This window comes from Plectrocnemia conspersa, unplaced genomic scaffold (genome assembly GCF_051122295.1).
Source record: "Plectrocnemia conspersa isolate PC_06_02 unplaced genomic scaffold, ASM5112229v1 ptg000009l, whole genome shotgun sequence".
Lineage (NCBI taxonomy): Eukaryota > Metazoa > Arthropoda > Insecta > Trichoptera > Polycentropodidae > Plectrocnemia > Plectrocnemia conspersa.
In genome coordinates, this window is record NW_028277173.1 from 22698338 (window position 1) to 22713723 (window position 15386).

At 32.2% G+C, this 15386-nt stretch overlaps 2 protein-coding genes and 1 long non-coding RNA gene across 4 annotated transcripts in view; 2 read left to right on the top strand and 1 right to left on the bottom strand.

The window, feature by feature from the left end:
• The first annotated feature begins 203 nt into the window (after positions 1-203).
• LOC148232272 (uncharacterized) lies at positions 204-1512 on the top strand. Its single transcript, XR_015810594.1, has 2 exons — positions 204-948; positions 1027-1512. It is a non-coding gene; the product is annotated as an uncharacterized LOC148232272 (long non-coding RNA).
• A 190-nt stretch (positions 1513-1702) lies between these two features.
• Positions 1703-5657, bottom strand: TfIIFalpha (transcription factor IIFalpha). 2 transcript variants are annotated; one of them, XM_088191601.1, is made up of 12 exons: positions 5532-5657; positions 5247-5455; positions 5044-5178; positions 4794-4964; positions 4608-4726; positions 4408-4539; positions 2749-2854; positions 2617-2682; positions 2407-2543; positions 2269-2338; positions 2069-2203; positions 1703-1998 (listed from the first exon to the last, which is right to left on the bottom strand). In XM_088191601.1, the coding sequence occupies exons 1-12, from the start codon at positions 5544-5546 to the stop codon at positions 1791-1793; spliced, it is 1503 nt and encodes a 500-aa protein (XP_088047727.1). In that variant the 5' UTR covers positions 5547-5657; the 3' UTR covers positions 1703-1790. The 2 variants fall into 2 exon arrangements, with proteins under 2 accessions (XP_088047727.1, XP_088047726.1); XM_088191600.1 differs by having other exon boundaries at positions 2069-2206.
• A 1349-nt stretch (positions 5658-7006) lies between these two features.
• Positions 7007-15386, top strand: part of PNPase (polyribonucleotide nucleotidyltransferase 1) — a 40541-nt gene continuing 32161 nt past the window's right edge. Inside the window, exons 1-12 of the mRNA XM_088191400.1 lie at positions 7007-7205; positions 7288-7493; positions 7566-7776; positions 7840-8006; positions 8511-8667; positions 8740-8962; positions 9033-9160; positions 9242-9438; positions 9506-9669; positions 9734-9921; positions 9996-10119; positions 10181-10414. Of these exons, the coding sequence (XP_088047526.1) occupies positions 7051-7205; positions 7288-7493; positions 7566-7776; positions 7840-8006; positions 8511-8667; positions 8740-8962; positions 9033-9160; positions 9242-9438; positions 9506-9669; positions 9734-9921; positions 9996-10119; positions 10181-10414 (2154 nt within the window). The 5' untranslated portion in view covers positions 7007-7050. The remainder of the gene's footprint in view (positions 7206-7287; positions 7494-7565; positions 7777-7839; positions 8007-8510; positions 8668-8739; positions 8963-9032; positions 9161-9241; positions 9439-9505; positions 9670-9733; positions 9922-9995; positions 10120-10180; positions 10415-15386) is intronic.

The following is a 15386-nucleotide window of genomic DNA, read 5'->3' on the forward strand; positions in this document are numbered from 1 at the left end:
TATGAATCGTAGCAAAATTTAATTTAGATTTAAAAAAAATGGTACGAATCCAACTGAAGATAACGGTGTTATATGTATGTAATTAAACTTTAGAATATATATTTATATGAGTCATATAAACGTATATTTATATGATTAATTATATACATCTTATATGTTTATAAATACATCTTATATACATTATCTCTAGCTGGATTCATGCCATTTCATATGAACAAATATTTTGTTTTTTATTTCAATATTATAGTTGCTTGAAATTAATGATTGTTGTTAGATGCATGTAATTAGATGTGTCAATAATATACAATAATTGAAGCCGTTGAAAAATAAACAGAAAACTAACATAACCGAATATAAACCATGTATATAACTTGACCTAACTGATAATATAGTTATACTTTATACTATTAAAAGTACTCTGGTGAACGAGCGAGATGTAACACAATCTGTTTTGATACGCTTAAATGATACGTACATTGCGCAGTATTTTTAAAATCAAAACACCTAACATAACCGGCAATAAAGCATGTATATAAACGTAATTAGCTTAACCTAACCGATAGTATACTTATACTGTTAAAAGTATACTTACACAGATTAAGAAACACTGGCTAACGCGTGAGCTCTGGCGCAATATGTTTTGATAAGCTTGAATCTTGCGTAGATACATATTATGCATACATACACGTAAAGCAACATATTATATATGTTGTTAAGGGATGAAAATGTTGCATTTTTTAAATCAAAATAGCATAAATTGCCTCATAGCCTATGGAAATAACAAGAAATCGTGAAAGAGGAACGTTGAGGATTCCGCACCTCGCGTTGCAATACACGCCGACAACAATTATAATTCTTAGGTTGATTGTATTTTTAACGATTATTAATGAATTTATTCTAAAATACTGACAAGTTGTATGCTGTGGCGGCTGGTGACAATAGAAACAGGTGGGGCCAGGGGCAATTTTTTTTTAAACTAAACATAATATGTATTATAAATTTGTAACAAATAAACTTCATCACCAGGCAACGTGACTGTGAGAAATGGATCGATGTCAAGGATCAAGGCCGGATTGAGGTTTGCGCATGCTTGCCTGCATCGTGTGGATGGGACAAGGTGCTTCGTATAGTTTGCGCAAACTATACCATGCAGGCAAGTCGCTGTCGTGTGGAAGGCCCTTAAGACACGCGCACCAAAAAAATGTATCGAGTTTGGAGTCCGAGATTACTGGTCCTAGCAGCCGGAATACACAATACGCATGCTGCACCACGCCATACCAGTCATTGATATTCTCATGTTAAATTATTGCGTTTATGTAAATAATAATTGATTAAATGATGACTGTCAATATAAAAGTTGCATACTTACAATTGTAAATTTAAAGCTTTTTAATCTAAATTATTTCGAATAATTCATTTCAATTACAGGTGGGGCTCGGCCCCTAAAGAGCCGCCACTGATTGTATGTATGTTATTAATATAAAAATAAAATTCAATGTTACCCCAATTTAATTATTATTTTATTGATTGTATAATCATTATTATTATGTAGTATTGTTATATATATAATAATACTACATTCGCTGTCAGTCAATCATTGATAAAGTAAGTCACGAAATTAAAATATTGACAATAAATCAGATATTTTAGATTGAATCAACAATTATTAAGAACATAACAAAAAGCATAAAAACACACTATCTTAATTTCACATTTTTATTGATATTATAATATACATATATAGATTGAATGATACTCTTAAACAAGATAAAATTGTATTTAATGAGAGATCACTGTTTGATACTCAGGTACATTTTTCCTTTAATCGTTTGCTTGACGGGATTGATTTTCTTGAGAATCTGCGTCATCGTTTCGACTAATTGTTCGCTCGACACTCCAGACTTGCGCTGCTTGAACTTGGTCAACAACTCTGTGGTTGTCATAGGCTTTCTGGCCAAATACCTTCTAACAGCTTGCTCAGTCACGCCATTATCATTGCTAAAATAACATTTATAAATAAATTATTGATTAGAATCAATTATATTTTATAGTAAAACTATAATTATACCTTGGCATCGGATCAAAACGGGGTCTCTTAGATGGAGGAGTACCCGAATTGGACGAACCAGCGCCATTAGCACCTGAAGAAGATGCCATTGAAATTGAACTAGGCGTCGGTGTGCCTGAACGTGAGTTATTGGCACTACTAAAAATTAATAAGCAATTTATAAACCATAAATAATATTGTATAAATGTAAATAAAAATACTTTTGTGAAGCGGCTTTGCGTTTCGGTGGTGAATCATTATCAGAATCAGAGCTCAAATCACTTGATGAATCTATTCAAAATAAAATTATATAACAAATACATTCATTACTTTTGATCAAACTTTATATGTATTAATACCTTTATCAGCTTTTTCTTTTTCTTTTTTATTCTTATCTTCTTTAGCCTTTTCATTCTTCTCTTCTTTTTTTGCTTCCTCATCGCTACTTTTGACTTTTTCTTCTTCGTCAGAATCTTCATCCGAAGTGAGCAACTTTCTGTTACAATATATTACATATAATTAGTATAAAAATATTAATATACATATTCAAAGGACATTCATTTACAAACCTCAATGCGTCTTCTTCTGCGACAGATTTAAGCTCTTTATTTGCTTTACTTTCATGATCGGTATCACTATAAAGTAATATATGATTAAAAATTATTTTAAATAATGATTCATTAATTGAAATAAATATATACCTATCAGAAGAATCAGATATATAATCTTTTTCTCGGCCTTCCTCATCACCGTCATCGCTCTCTTCACCAGCTTCATCTTCGACTTTCTTCTTCTTCTTAATTTGCTCTGAAATTAATTAATAATTTTTTTTCACAAAATTGGGTATTTTTAATTTTGAAGGTAAATAAACGTGTGTAATAACTAATATCCTTTCAACAACATACATATGTATTTACATTTGCGTAAAAGAAAGAACAAAACAGCATTTTTTTAAAAATCTTTTGAAATGCTATCGTTCGGAACAATTGATCTCTAAATCAAAAATTTGTGAATATAGATCCTCAATTTTATGCTTAATCTGTAGAGAAAATATTGAAACTTCTCTAATCATCATTTGAAGAGAAATATTTTGTTTTAGAAATTCTGAACATGATTTAAATTATAAGTAAAATTTTATTATGGTGTCACCTTGATGTGTAAAACTTCTATTGAAAAGAAAGTCATAAATTGAAAATTACGAAACATTACAACTGTCAATAAGACCTTTCCTTATATACTAATGCTAGGAACACCCATAAATGCTTATGCAGTCGCAAAGCAAATGTTGCTGTAAATTTTTAAAGAATATTACTTTTCTAAAGAATTAATGCATAAATTTGACATTAGGACAAACATTTACTCTGCTATTTTCACTGCTATGAGTTGTGTGGGATATAAGTTTCAGCTGGCGAATTATGATATTTTAGATTATAAAATAGTGTAGAAAAGTAGATATGTATTTAACAATGCGCTTTACCAAGGCAATCCTTAATTTAAGACATATTAAAACGTTTCATGTTAGAAGCTGGACAAAAGAATGTTATACATATTTAGAGTGTCAAAAGAGATGGGATAGAAATAGCAAATAATCTAGAGTGTGATTTAAGAATTCATGCAAACGATTATTTTGGCTTTCAAAAGTGAAAAGCAAATTTTACATGTGATGAAAAGTTTGGCGTTACCAATTGATGTAAAAATCGTGTAGGACACCCAGTATTAGACAATAACCACAAAATTTCAAAATCCATTAATATTTACCCATTAACCGCAACATAAAAACCCAATCTCCAGACGCATGTCCAGAGACAATAGTATTAACCTTGCATCGAATGCCATTATTCTTCAGAATCCATGGTTAATGAACGTAATAATAAGCCATACGAAGCCCATTCAGTTTCTGATGGGCGCTAACTTTTATGGGTGTGGCCTGAAGATGATGCGAATAATTGATATAAAAGATGCGACACTTAGTCGCATCATTAGATCACATCAAGAGAGATTAACTCACTCGCTCACAGAGAATCATCGGAGCAAATTACTGAAGATCGCTATGACCGGTGCCAAGCACACAAAATCAGAAAAGACCTGAAGAACCACTGAACTATTTATTAAAGAAACTGTTACTGGCTATTCCAGCGTCTATCTGTCTGCAAAGTTACACCACTTGGTACGAAACACGAAAACCAATGTACTTGGAAAAACATTAATTTCGCTTGAGACCGAATATTCACAATTTACAGTTTATGTGAAAAAGAAGATGACAGTTTCGGTTTAGTAATATTTCGCAAATTTAGGTACCTTGGTTTTAAATGAATGAGTTTTACCTTATATTCTTAACAAACTATTAAAGTATTACTAACTCTTTTTTCCCTTCTTCTTTTTAGTATTGGAGTCACTATCGTCTTTATCCTTATCCTTGTCTTTTTCACCCTCAGAGTCAGAGGAATCATCGTCAGAATCCATCCATTCGTCCATATCGGAAATTTTCAATTCTAAAAATATTTTTTAATATAATATAAAATATAACGCAAGATAAATACATTTTAATTTGGTACAATACCTTTCGATTTGCTTGATTTAGTTTTTTTTTCATCCGGATCTTCTATTTCGCCATCGGCTTCATCGCCCCGCATGCGTTTACGCATCATAACAGAAAAGTAGTTCATCACCTTATTTCGTCTATAATAAAATCGTTATTAAAGTAGACAATTTTATATTACAAAAATTATATACAATTTTAACATACCTTCCAAATTCTTGTTCAGCCTCTTCCGCAGAAAGAGCTTTGTATCGTTGAATTGGTTGGAAATTATACCATTCATTGAGAGGATATGCCTCTATGGCTCCATCTGGTGCATGAGTAAACACATAATATGCAGCGTTTTCAGACACGCCTCCCTCTCTAATGCCTTTAAACCTAAAAATTAAATAATGTTAAATTTAATGAAAAACTTTACATTTTGTCAGTTTGTTAAGATTTATATAATAATTTATACTTTTTTCCATTTTTTCCTCCGACTTTTAAAATCCACGGTTGATCTTCTGGTTTATATTTTCGAGCTATGATACCGAATTTCTTCCTACGCGCCTCCTCCCTCGCTTCTCGACCGAATTCAGAACCAGCTCCGTATCTAAAATGATATATAACATTATCTATAATATGAGTCATATTGTATGATTAATATAAATCGATGCATACTTTGGCTGCTCGTCGTCGAACCCCTTGAATTCTTTCAAATTGTTCTCTCGTTCCATTTTTACCTGAGCCCATTTGGCAAAGTCTACGTTGAGAGTGGCGTTGAATCTCATCACATGATACTTTTTCTTCAGATTCTTAGGAACTCTAATCTTGTATTCTTGAACGGTAGTCCCCGGAGCTGCTGCAGCCGTAGATGCCGACGGCTGCGGCTGAAGGTTCAAAACATATTTATCAAAACATAACCTTGATATGCAAAACAAATGTAAAAGGAACAGCTGTTATTACCAGATTGGACGCCATCTTGATTATTGAAACTTAGACTTGTGTAGATTTTATTTATAAATAAAATGATACGTCATTAAATGTCACGCAAATGACACGACCGCATACATGGCCGGTGACAGCTGTTTTGAGTATATGTACTCTCTCTTGGATAGTCAGTGTTGCCAGTGAGTAATTATTGTATTTTCCTTAAATAAATGTACGAGCAACTAAAATACGTTCATGATATCTGCGAAAGCGTTGCTTCCCATATTTATTAATGATTTAATAATTACAAAACAAAATAATTTATTAAATAAAGAAAACAAAGTACTGTATTTGTATATTATCTAAATTGTGATTTTTATTTTACAATATTCAACAACGATTATATTGAAGTTAGTATGAAATTTTATGACAATAAAAAGCGAATAAAAATGTAAAATGTAAAAATAAAAATAGAGAAATGATTTTATTGTGAGTAATATGCACGAAGTTCTTGCGGATATGAATTTGTCGCACAGATCAAATTAATTGAAAGAAGAGTCGAGCCATCTATTTTTTCGTGGACGGCGAGAAGTAGGCTCAACGATGTGGGACTCAGAGATTGTAAAGCCCAACACAAACCGTGGTTTTCAAAAATAAGTAAAACTCGACGGTTAGAGTGGGCCTGAAAACACTGAGATTAAACATTTGAAAATTAGGCGAAAGTCATTTGGTCAGATGAATCCAATTTTGAGATAACTTTAAATTCATATTAGTTAATATATAAAAATATTAAAAAAATAATTTATTTAAAAAATTCAATAGTAATATTTTAAAAAATAATCATACCTTTTACAATATTTTTTTATGGTTTTTGGAGCCCTTAGTGTGGTACACGTGCGTCGAAGAGTCGGAAAAAGCTGGCGAAAAAGCAGTCAATTGCTGGCGAAAGCGTTATGGTCTGAGGTCTGTGGTTGCATGGCAGCAGCAGAGCTAGGAAGCCTGCACACTTGCAAGGGTAGTAGGTATGAATAGTGACATTTATATTTCAATGTTGGAATCCACTTAATTAGATACCTACTGAAAAATACTGCAAAGAACAGACCACGCTATCTTTCGATTCCACCAAGACATTTTAGCTGCAAAAAAATTGCAGATGGAATGGAAAAAATTATTTCTGTCCACCTGCAAGTCATTAGTTGAAAATATACCAAAAAGGATTGTAGCTGTAATTAAAGCTAAGAGTAAGCCTACTAAATATTAAAAATAAGCTTAAAGTAAACACTTTAAGCAACCTTGATCGGTTTTTTATTTATATTTTTACGATTTCTTAAGATATAACAGATTTATTGGGGTGCATAACACTTTTGAGAGGAAAATTTTCTGTTGAAAGAAAAGATACTTTAAAAACATTTTTTTTTTGCATTTTATTTATATTTATCTAAAAAATGTTTTAATATAAAAATAGTTGCACGTTTATAATAGTTTACAATTTCCCCATAAGGAAAATTTTTATTATCGGGAGATTGAAGCACGCATGGTAAGTTTAATTTGAAGGATGGCGGCTTTTCATAGGTTATGTTCAAAATATTCGAAATATTGCGATAAAACCAAATGCAAGAGGTTCATAAAACACACTTGTAAATATAGAAAATTTACAACAAATTCCACCGACCAGACCGCACCGGAAATATGTGCTACATTTTCCAATGGGTATGTTTTTGACGTTTATTGGTTAATTTGTGCCATAATAAACATAAATACTAATTTCTGTAATCGTATTATTGAATTATAGACGAACGATGAACATTTCGAGCGGAAAATACGCCAGATTTGCCGATGGTTGTGCCGTAGCGACTATCGGTGACACAAGTGTTATGGTGACAAGTGTTTCAAAATTGAAACCTTCATCATCTTCCTTTTTGCCTTTGGTGGTCGATTATAGACAGAAGGCGGCAGCAGCAGGAAGAATACCAACAAATTTTCTGAAAAGAGAACTAGGTACATTAAATAATTAAAAAAAAATAGAATATTTATGTTTTTTTATGTATTTTTATTCAAATTTATATCCAGGTCCGTCTGAAAGAGAAATACTTACATCGAGAGTAATCGACAGATCATTAAGACCCTTGTTTCCATCGAATTTCAATTGTGAAACTCAGCTTGTGTGTAATATGCTCGCTGTAGATTCGGTGAATTTGCCTGATATTATAGCTATTAACGCGGCTAGTGCCTCGCTTAGTTTATCAGATATACCTTGGAAAGGACCAGTGGGGGCAGTTAGGTATAATTGTTTATTATGTAATTTCTTAAATGATAATAATTAATTTATGAATACATATTTTAGATTAGGTCAAATAAGCAATGAATTAATTATTAATCCAACGCGTAAAGAATTACAAGAATCCACATTGAATTTAATAGTCACGGCTGCGAATCAAAATTTGGTTATCATGTTGGAAGGATATGCGGATAATATTTTGCAGCAAGATTTGTTAAAGGCTATAAAATTAGGTATATTTTGATTTTCTTATGAGACCGACTGAAATAAAACCAAATATTGTGCGGAAGTCTAAATTCTACAAAATAATTAATATTGCTTAAACATATGGTTAATGGTCATTAGAAGTTTCAAGGAATGAGCCAAAATAATTACATAAAACACTTGAGACATGTTTACACTTTATCTGCTTGTCTCGGAATTTTCCTTTTTTTTTAAGTCGATGCGTTAACTATGGAATATTCTACTCAACAAAATTAAAATATTAGTGACATCTGTTAAGGAGCTACTACACAAATATTTAATAAAAATAATTCGGCATAAAAGAAACGCAGCGAAACCGGAAACATCTCTGCATCCACAGAGCTATTCATTGGTGACCTATTAAAAATTATATTTATGTTTTTGTAAATCTTCTTTCTTAACAGTCTTTAAAAATTATTTCGTATTATATTCAGTTCGGTCAGTCTTTAATAATTGTTACAATTACATAATAATTGAATATAATTTTATTATAGGTACAAAAGAAGCTCAGGCAATTATTAAAGAAATAGAAGTGTTAACAAAAAAATTTGGTAAAGAAAAAAGACAAATAGAGCCCGTCGTAGAAATAAGTCCAGAAACCGCAGAAATGATCAGATCGCTATCTGTTATGAGATTGCGTGAAATATTTAGGTTTTAAATATTTTGTATTATTTATGATAATAATGTTAATAAGTTATTTAATATGCTTATAAAATTTCACAGTAACTTCAATCACGACAAACTAAGCAGAGATAATGCAGTTAATAGTGTACGTACAGATGTTGTGGATCGAATACGCAATACTTTAGAAAACGAAGTTGATGCGAACAAATTAACAGATTGCTTTAATAGTATAAGTAAAGGAACATTTCGTGAAATGGTTCTAGAAAGTGATGTGAGATGCGACGGTAGAGGTTTAGACGATATTAGGAATATATCTTGCGAAGTATGGTTATGAATTATTAATTATGAAATATATTATGCTTTATTTTTAATTTAGAATTAATATTTTTTAGGTAAACCTCCACAAACCGTTACATGGAAGTGCACTATTTCAAAGAGGCCAAACTCAAGTTTTTTGTACAGTTTCTTTGGATTCACCTGAGAGTGCTTTAAAATTAGATACATTATCAATGTTAATTAGGTACAAATTATAAAATGTTTAATACACAATAAAGAAATTAATCATATATGTAAATATCATAATCATAATGTATATTTTTAGTGGAATTAAAGAGAAGAATTTTTTTCTTCATTATGATTTTCCTCCATATGCCACTAAAGAAATCGGTCGTATTGGAGGACCTTCTGGTCGAAGAGAAACCGGTCATGGAGCTCTAGCCGAGAAAGGTCTTCTTCCAATAATTCCTAAAGATTATGATTTCACAGTACGTTTAACGTCTGAAGTAATGGAGTCAAATGGTTTGTTATTATTATGATTTAATTTCATATAAAATGTTATAAATAATGAACTAATTTAATTTAATAGGTTCTAGTTCAATGGCTAGTGTTTGTGGCGGTAGTTTAGCTTTGATGGATGCTGGCGTACCTATATCGAATCACTCTGCCGGTGTAGCAATTGGGTTGATATCAAAATATTCAAATAATGATACTAAACATATTGAAGATTATAGAATATTAACTGATTTATTGGTAAATAATAAGAAAATTCAAAATAATTAGTAATAATTATAATAAAATATATTATATATTTAAGGGTATTGAAGATTACTTAGGCGATATGGATTTCAAATTAGCTGGGACTAAAAAAGGCATTAGTGCTTTACAGGCTGATATTAAAATACCCGGATTACCATTAAAAATTGTAATGGAAGCCATTCAAAAGGCCACGGATGCAAAATCGAAAATTATTGATATTATGGCAAAATGCATCGATCATCCTAAGTATGTATTTGTATTACTCCTTGATTTACTATTGTGCATTGTATATAAATTCACTTTTTTATATTATATTACAGTACTGATAAGAAAGACAATTTACCCGTAATAGAAAAAATGGAAATAGAACCTCACAAAAGAAATATTTTTATTGGCACCGGTGGAATGAATTTGAAGAAACTTTTAATTGAAACTGGAGTTCAGGTAAATGACACTTGATTGTTGATGTTTTATATTTATGTATTACATGTATATACTTTTATAGGTCTCGAACGAGAGTGAGAATATTTTCTCATTGTTTGCTCCATCTCAAGCAGCATTAGATGAAGCCAAAGATATGATAGCACAATGGTTGTCAAAGGAGAGAGTACCGGAACTCGAATTTGGTGCTATTTACACTGCAAAGCTTGTTGAAATTAGAGATATCGGTGTGATGGTGACGCTGTATCCAAATATGCCGCCAGCTTTGTTACACAACGTGCAATTGGATCAGAGAAAGGTAAGCCACTATTTTATTTATATGGATATTATCAGCTTCGAAGGAGATTTGATAAAAAGATTAAAAATATGAAAACAACGATAGATGTTGTTTTCATATTTTTTTTAACCTTAAGACCTTCAATAAAAGTGATAAAAAACATCACATTTAAAAAAGGTGTGAAAATGATGGCTGCAGTATAAAACTAGACAGCAGTATAGATTAAAATCAAAATAAAGTGTGATTTTCACATTTTATTTTGGCCCATGACCGGTTTTTATCGGGCCCGAGAAGAATGTTTAGATATCAATAAGATTAAAAAATAGATCCTTACAAAATGTATAAGCGATAAATACAAACACTGGTAGATTCATAGAATTTTCGGTGCAAGGACACCTAGCACGTGCAATTTTACTTTTAAAAAATGAAATTGCGTGTTTTCTTTAACTGAAATAAAAACCCTTTTTCATAAAAATGACTTGAAAATAAATATAAAAAGCGTTTAAAAACCGAAAATTACCAAACATGTGCAACTTTACCTTTAAGAATTTAGCCGACATGCTTTCTTTACCTGAAACAAAGACCCTTGTTCGCAACATCGACAAATATAAGTAAGGATAGATTGAAATACCGATAATATCCGAATCTTTTTTGAAACAGAAGTTCAGTTACGAATTATCTTTCGAAGGAGTATGTAGTATATATCTGCCTATCTGCCAAAAACCAACGCTCCTCTCCATCCATAATCAAAATTGTTTCTCTTTATTTGCCAGAACTTTTACATAACTGGCAGCTAACTAATTTACTTAAAAACATTCATTTTAAAAATTTAATTCAATATTTATAAATTTAAAAAAATCCATATCTAAAATGTTGAAGAAAAGAAAAGTAGATAGTTATCGTCATGTTTTTAATGAGTAATGGACTGTTGATTATTTTTTTATACTTTGCAGGAGTAAATGTATTTGTTTTATATGTAAGGAAGCTTATGCTGTAATCAAAGATTACGATTTGAAACACCATGAAAAATTTAAAGAACTTTAAGGAGAATTGCATTAAAAAAGTTCAAAAACTTGAACAGCTAGAGCCAGTGTTGCCCAAATTATTGCCAAAGAAAGTCGACTTTTTACTCATAGTGAATTTAAAAAAAAATGTTTTCTGGCAATTGCTGAAGAAAAAGTAGAAAATTTTGGCGATATAAGTTTATCTGATAGTACAGTTATGCGACTGAATGAAGACTTTGGAGCAAATGATTTTTTTAAGCTAAAAGAAAAGGCATTTAAGTTTACACATTTATCGTTGGTAATCAATGAAAATGAGGACATAAGTGATACTACTCAATTGCTTGTTTTTATTACTGGAATTACATAATTATAATTTTGAAGTAATTAAAGAATTAGTTCAAGAGCTTAAAATACACTACTACTGGTGAAAATATATTTTTAAAGGTATCAGAAACAATTAAAGAATTTGAATTGGATTGGTAATCACTCACTTATATTACTACAGACTAGGGATTCCAATCCCGGAGCAAAATTTCAAGATAGTTTACGATCCCATGACCCCAGGATCTGATTTTTTAAATTCAAATTAAATATTTAAATAAAATTTAATATATATTTCTTCTAAGCCGTCGCTTCCGCTTCCAGACAGGCATAACTTAAAATTAAACATTCTCCGTTCAATTTTCTACTCTATAAATAGTATCGCTTTGTATGAACGGTGTATAATATACACGTAAACAAAAGAAAATATATTTAATTATAATAATAAATAATAATAAAAATTTAATTTGCTTCTTTGCTTTCCGAGGCACTGGTAGTGCGTTCTGTTGTTTCGACCAATGAAAAATAAGCATTCAAATATAAAACAAGATGGCCGACAGCAGCGTGACAACAGTTTTAAATAATTATTGTGATTGCAAATTAAGGCCGGTTTCACACGTGCCGGATGGATTCACCCGGCACCGGGCCGGCGCCGTGTAGTGGGGGTGGTGTTGTATGGGCTAGTACATACCATTTCAGACGTGCCGGACGAATCCATCCGGCGCCGGCCCGACGCTTCCCATACAACACCACCCCCACTACACGCCGCCGGCCCGGTGCCGGGCAAATCCATCCGGCACGCGTGAAACCGGCCTAACTAGGTGTGTTATAACTGTGAAAATTAAATGTATACATCATGTGTTGAGGATTAGAAGAATACATTGATTAAACTAGATAAACAATCTTCAAGTTTTGAATTCCCGTCAATGGGCTCCGAGACCGAAAAGTGAGTTTTTACTTTTATAACACATAAACATTACCATTGCTTCCGATTTAATGCACATATACGTTAGATTTGACTGAACTATGTAGGTACATTTTAAACGTGAACATATAATATATACTTATTGTATTATTTATTAAAATAATACAATAAGCAATTCAAATGTTATTTTGAATAATATGATCCTTGTAATATTAGATCATCGAGTGTCTCTTCGTTTATTCTGGATCTCAGTTTAGTGTCAGCCTTCTGCTGAATTACCCCCTTCAGACTCCACACTCGGAGGTATTGTCATGAGATATTTGTATACCAGTTCGAGGTGATGACCATGTGAAACGCCATTTTCAAATAAGATCATTTTTTCTTTCTTATTACAGACATGAGGCTAGCGTCATTTTAAACTTTCGGTACGCATGTCGTCAAGTTTTTTGTTATTGCTTCATGTAATTGCTCTTTTATCGCCATTTGTTCAACTGATGATGATTGTAGGGAGACGACTGCTTCAAGTGGCTCTTCTAATGTTTTACCACAATTTACTTATGGGCTTCAGATAACTTTTCCATTAATATTATAATTGCTGCCTTAGAGTCTTATGAGTTGTTACAGGGAAAGTTATATTAAGATTAATCTCATTAAACGATTTAGGATTTAATACATATTTAATCGTCTCCGTTAAATCTATTCGCCTTCTATATGTTTTTTTAAGCAATTATTTTGTTGATAATATTGCTATTTTAGAAAAAGAATTTTAAAAACAGTTAATGGATTTTAATAAAAATGCAAAATTATTTACTGTTTTTTACAATCCATTCGACACAGCTGTTAAAAATATTTTGATTCATAATAACCTTGACAACACTGCTAATAAATCATAAATGGCAACTAGTTTTGATCATCACTTAAAGAAAATTTTTCGGTTCATTTGCCTGTTGTTTTTAATTAAAAACCGCACGCTTTGTATTTCTTGGCTATTTGGTAATGAGAGCTGGCAAAACTTCATCAAAACTCGGAAGTCCAGGTATTTTCCTGTAAATTGGCCCATTTGCATACAGTTATCGATTATCTTTTCTTACCCATGGATTGCAAAAAAAAGTTTGTATTGATAAACAGCTTGTTTAATTTAATAGAATATCGAGATTCATTTGGCTGCGCAGCAACAATATTTTCAACTAACATGTACTGTGCTTTTGTCAACCTAGACAGGCAATAAAGTTATTATGAATTGTAATATATTTAGGCTAATTTGGCATAAAGTTAATTCAACAAATTCATAAAATGTAGGCCAAAAGTTTGATGTAAACCATAAAAAATAAATGGTCGCGACAGCTTACTTTGAAAATATGACGATAGCAATTCGACCCATAACAGTATTTTCCTTGGGCTTTTCGAGACTTCTCTAACTATAGTCAATCCGCGCGCGTTTTAGAAAAAAATAATCGATTATCATGCGCCTATAGCGCCCACCGTTGACTGTTATACCTGCACTACACTCACTGGAAGTTGGCCAAGGTTGACCAAGGACGGAGAATATAGTGGGTTACTTCGGTCGAGTTCGGTTCTGCCCGCTCTAAAATCTCTCGGAAGTTGTCCGAGGCTACCGAGAACGGGAGGTAAAGTGGGGGTAATTCAGTCGACTTGGCCAGCTTCGAGCGCTTCCGAACATTGTCGACAAACGGACCGAAGTCAAAGGAATCGAAGTCGGAGCTGCTCTTTCGAGCGCGAGCGGTGAGATACTTCCCCTTTCGCTCTCTCGCGTGTTAAGTGACGACAGTGAGAGAGATAATGATATGGTTTTTCGCAAACTGAGATAGAACGAGTAACTCGGTTCAATTTCAGTCCTATGGTAGTCACATGGCCAAGTTATAATACCACATGCTTATCGGGGACTTTAACAGACTCTTACTGACATCTTTGAATATCTTAGGGCACCAAAAGCGATTAATTATATTTTTGATAGTATATTCTTCTAACAGATATCGTTATTATATATTTTTTCATATAAAATTAAATAATTAAAAAATAATTGGTGGTACTTTATTTTGTTAAAAAAAATCGTTTCGAATATCCTTATGTATTTTCCTAGATCGGTTTATATAAATGTCACACCATAACGAATTCTTATATATAATTGATAGCGACAAATTCTAAGATAGTCACAGATGTGGTGTTCGTATTCTGAAGTATAATTTTTATGCCTTATGGCATTTTGCAAAAGCCGACAAAGATTTTGCGTTAATTGAATATTTACGACCGAAAAGTTTTCACTGATATTGTATTGGTGAGTGCCCACACAAACTTTTATAATTATCAGTAGCGTAATTTTAATAATATGAAAATTTAAAAATTGCAATTATTTGACACATTTTTCGATCGCGCGCAAATATGCCAGCTGTACGTGACAGCAGCCGCCGTGCGGACGTCATTCACGGCCGCCACGCCGTCCGGACGGCATATGAAATTTGTGGCAGTGTGGCCGCTACTCGGAAGTCGTCGACCTCGCCGACTTCAGTTGAACTTTGGTTCGGACAACTTTCAGAGAGTAGTATTACAGTCCGAGTCGTGTTCAAAAAAGTAAGGCTTAATGACGTCGCCTGACCACAATGCGCACCAGTCTCTTTTTGGGCATGTTATGGTCTCTAGTGAACTAAATGAAGATTTTCCTCGCCCCATATGCGGCAATTTGCTTATTAGCTAAATAAATTAATAAAATAAATAAATTCTGTCA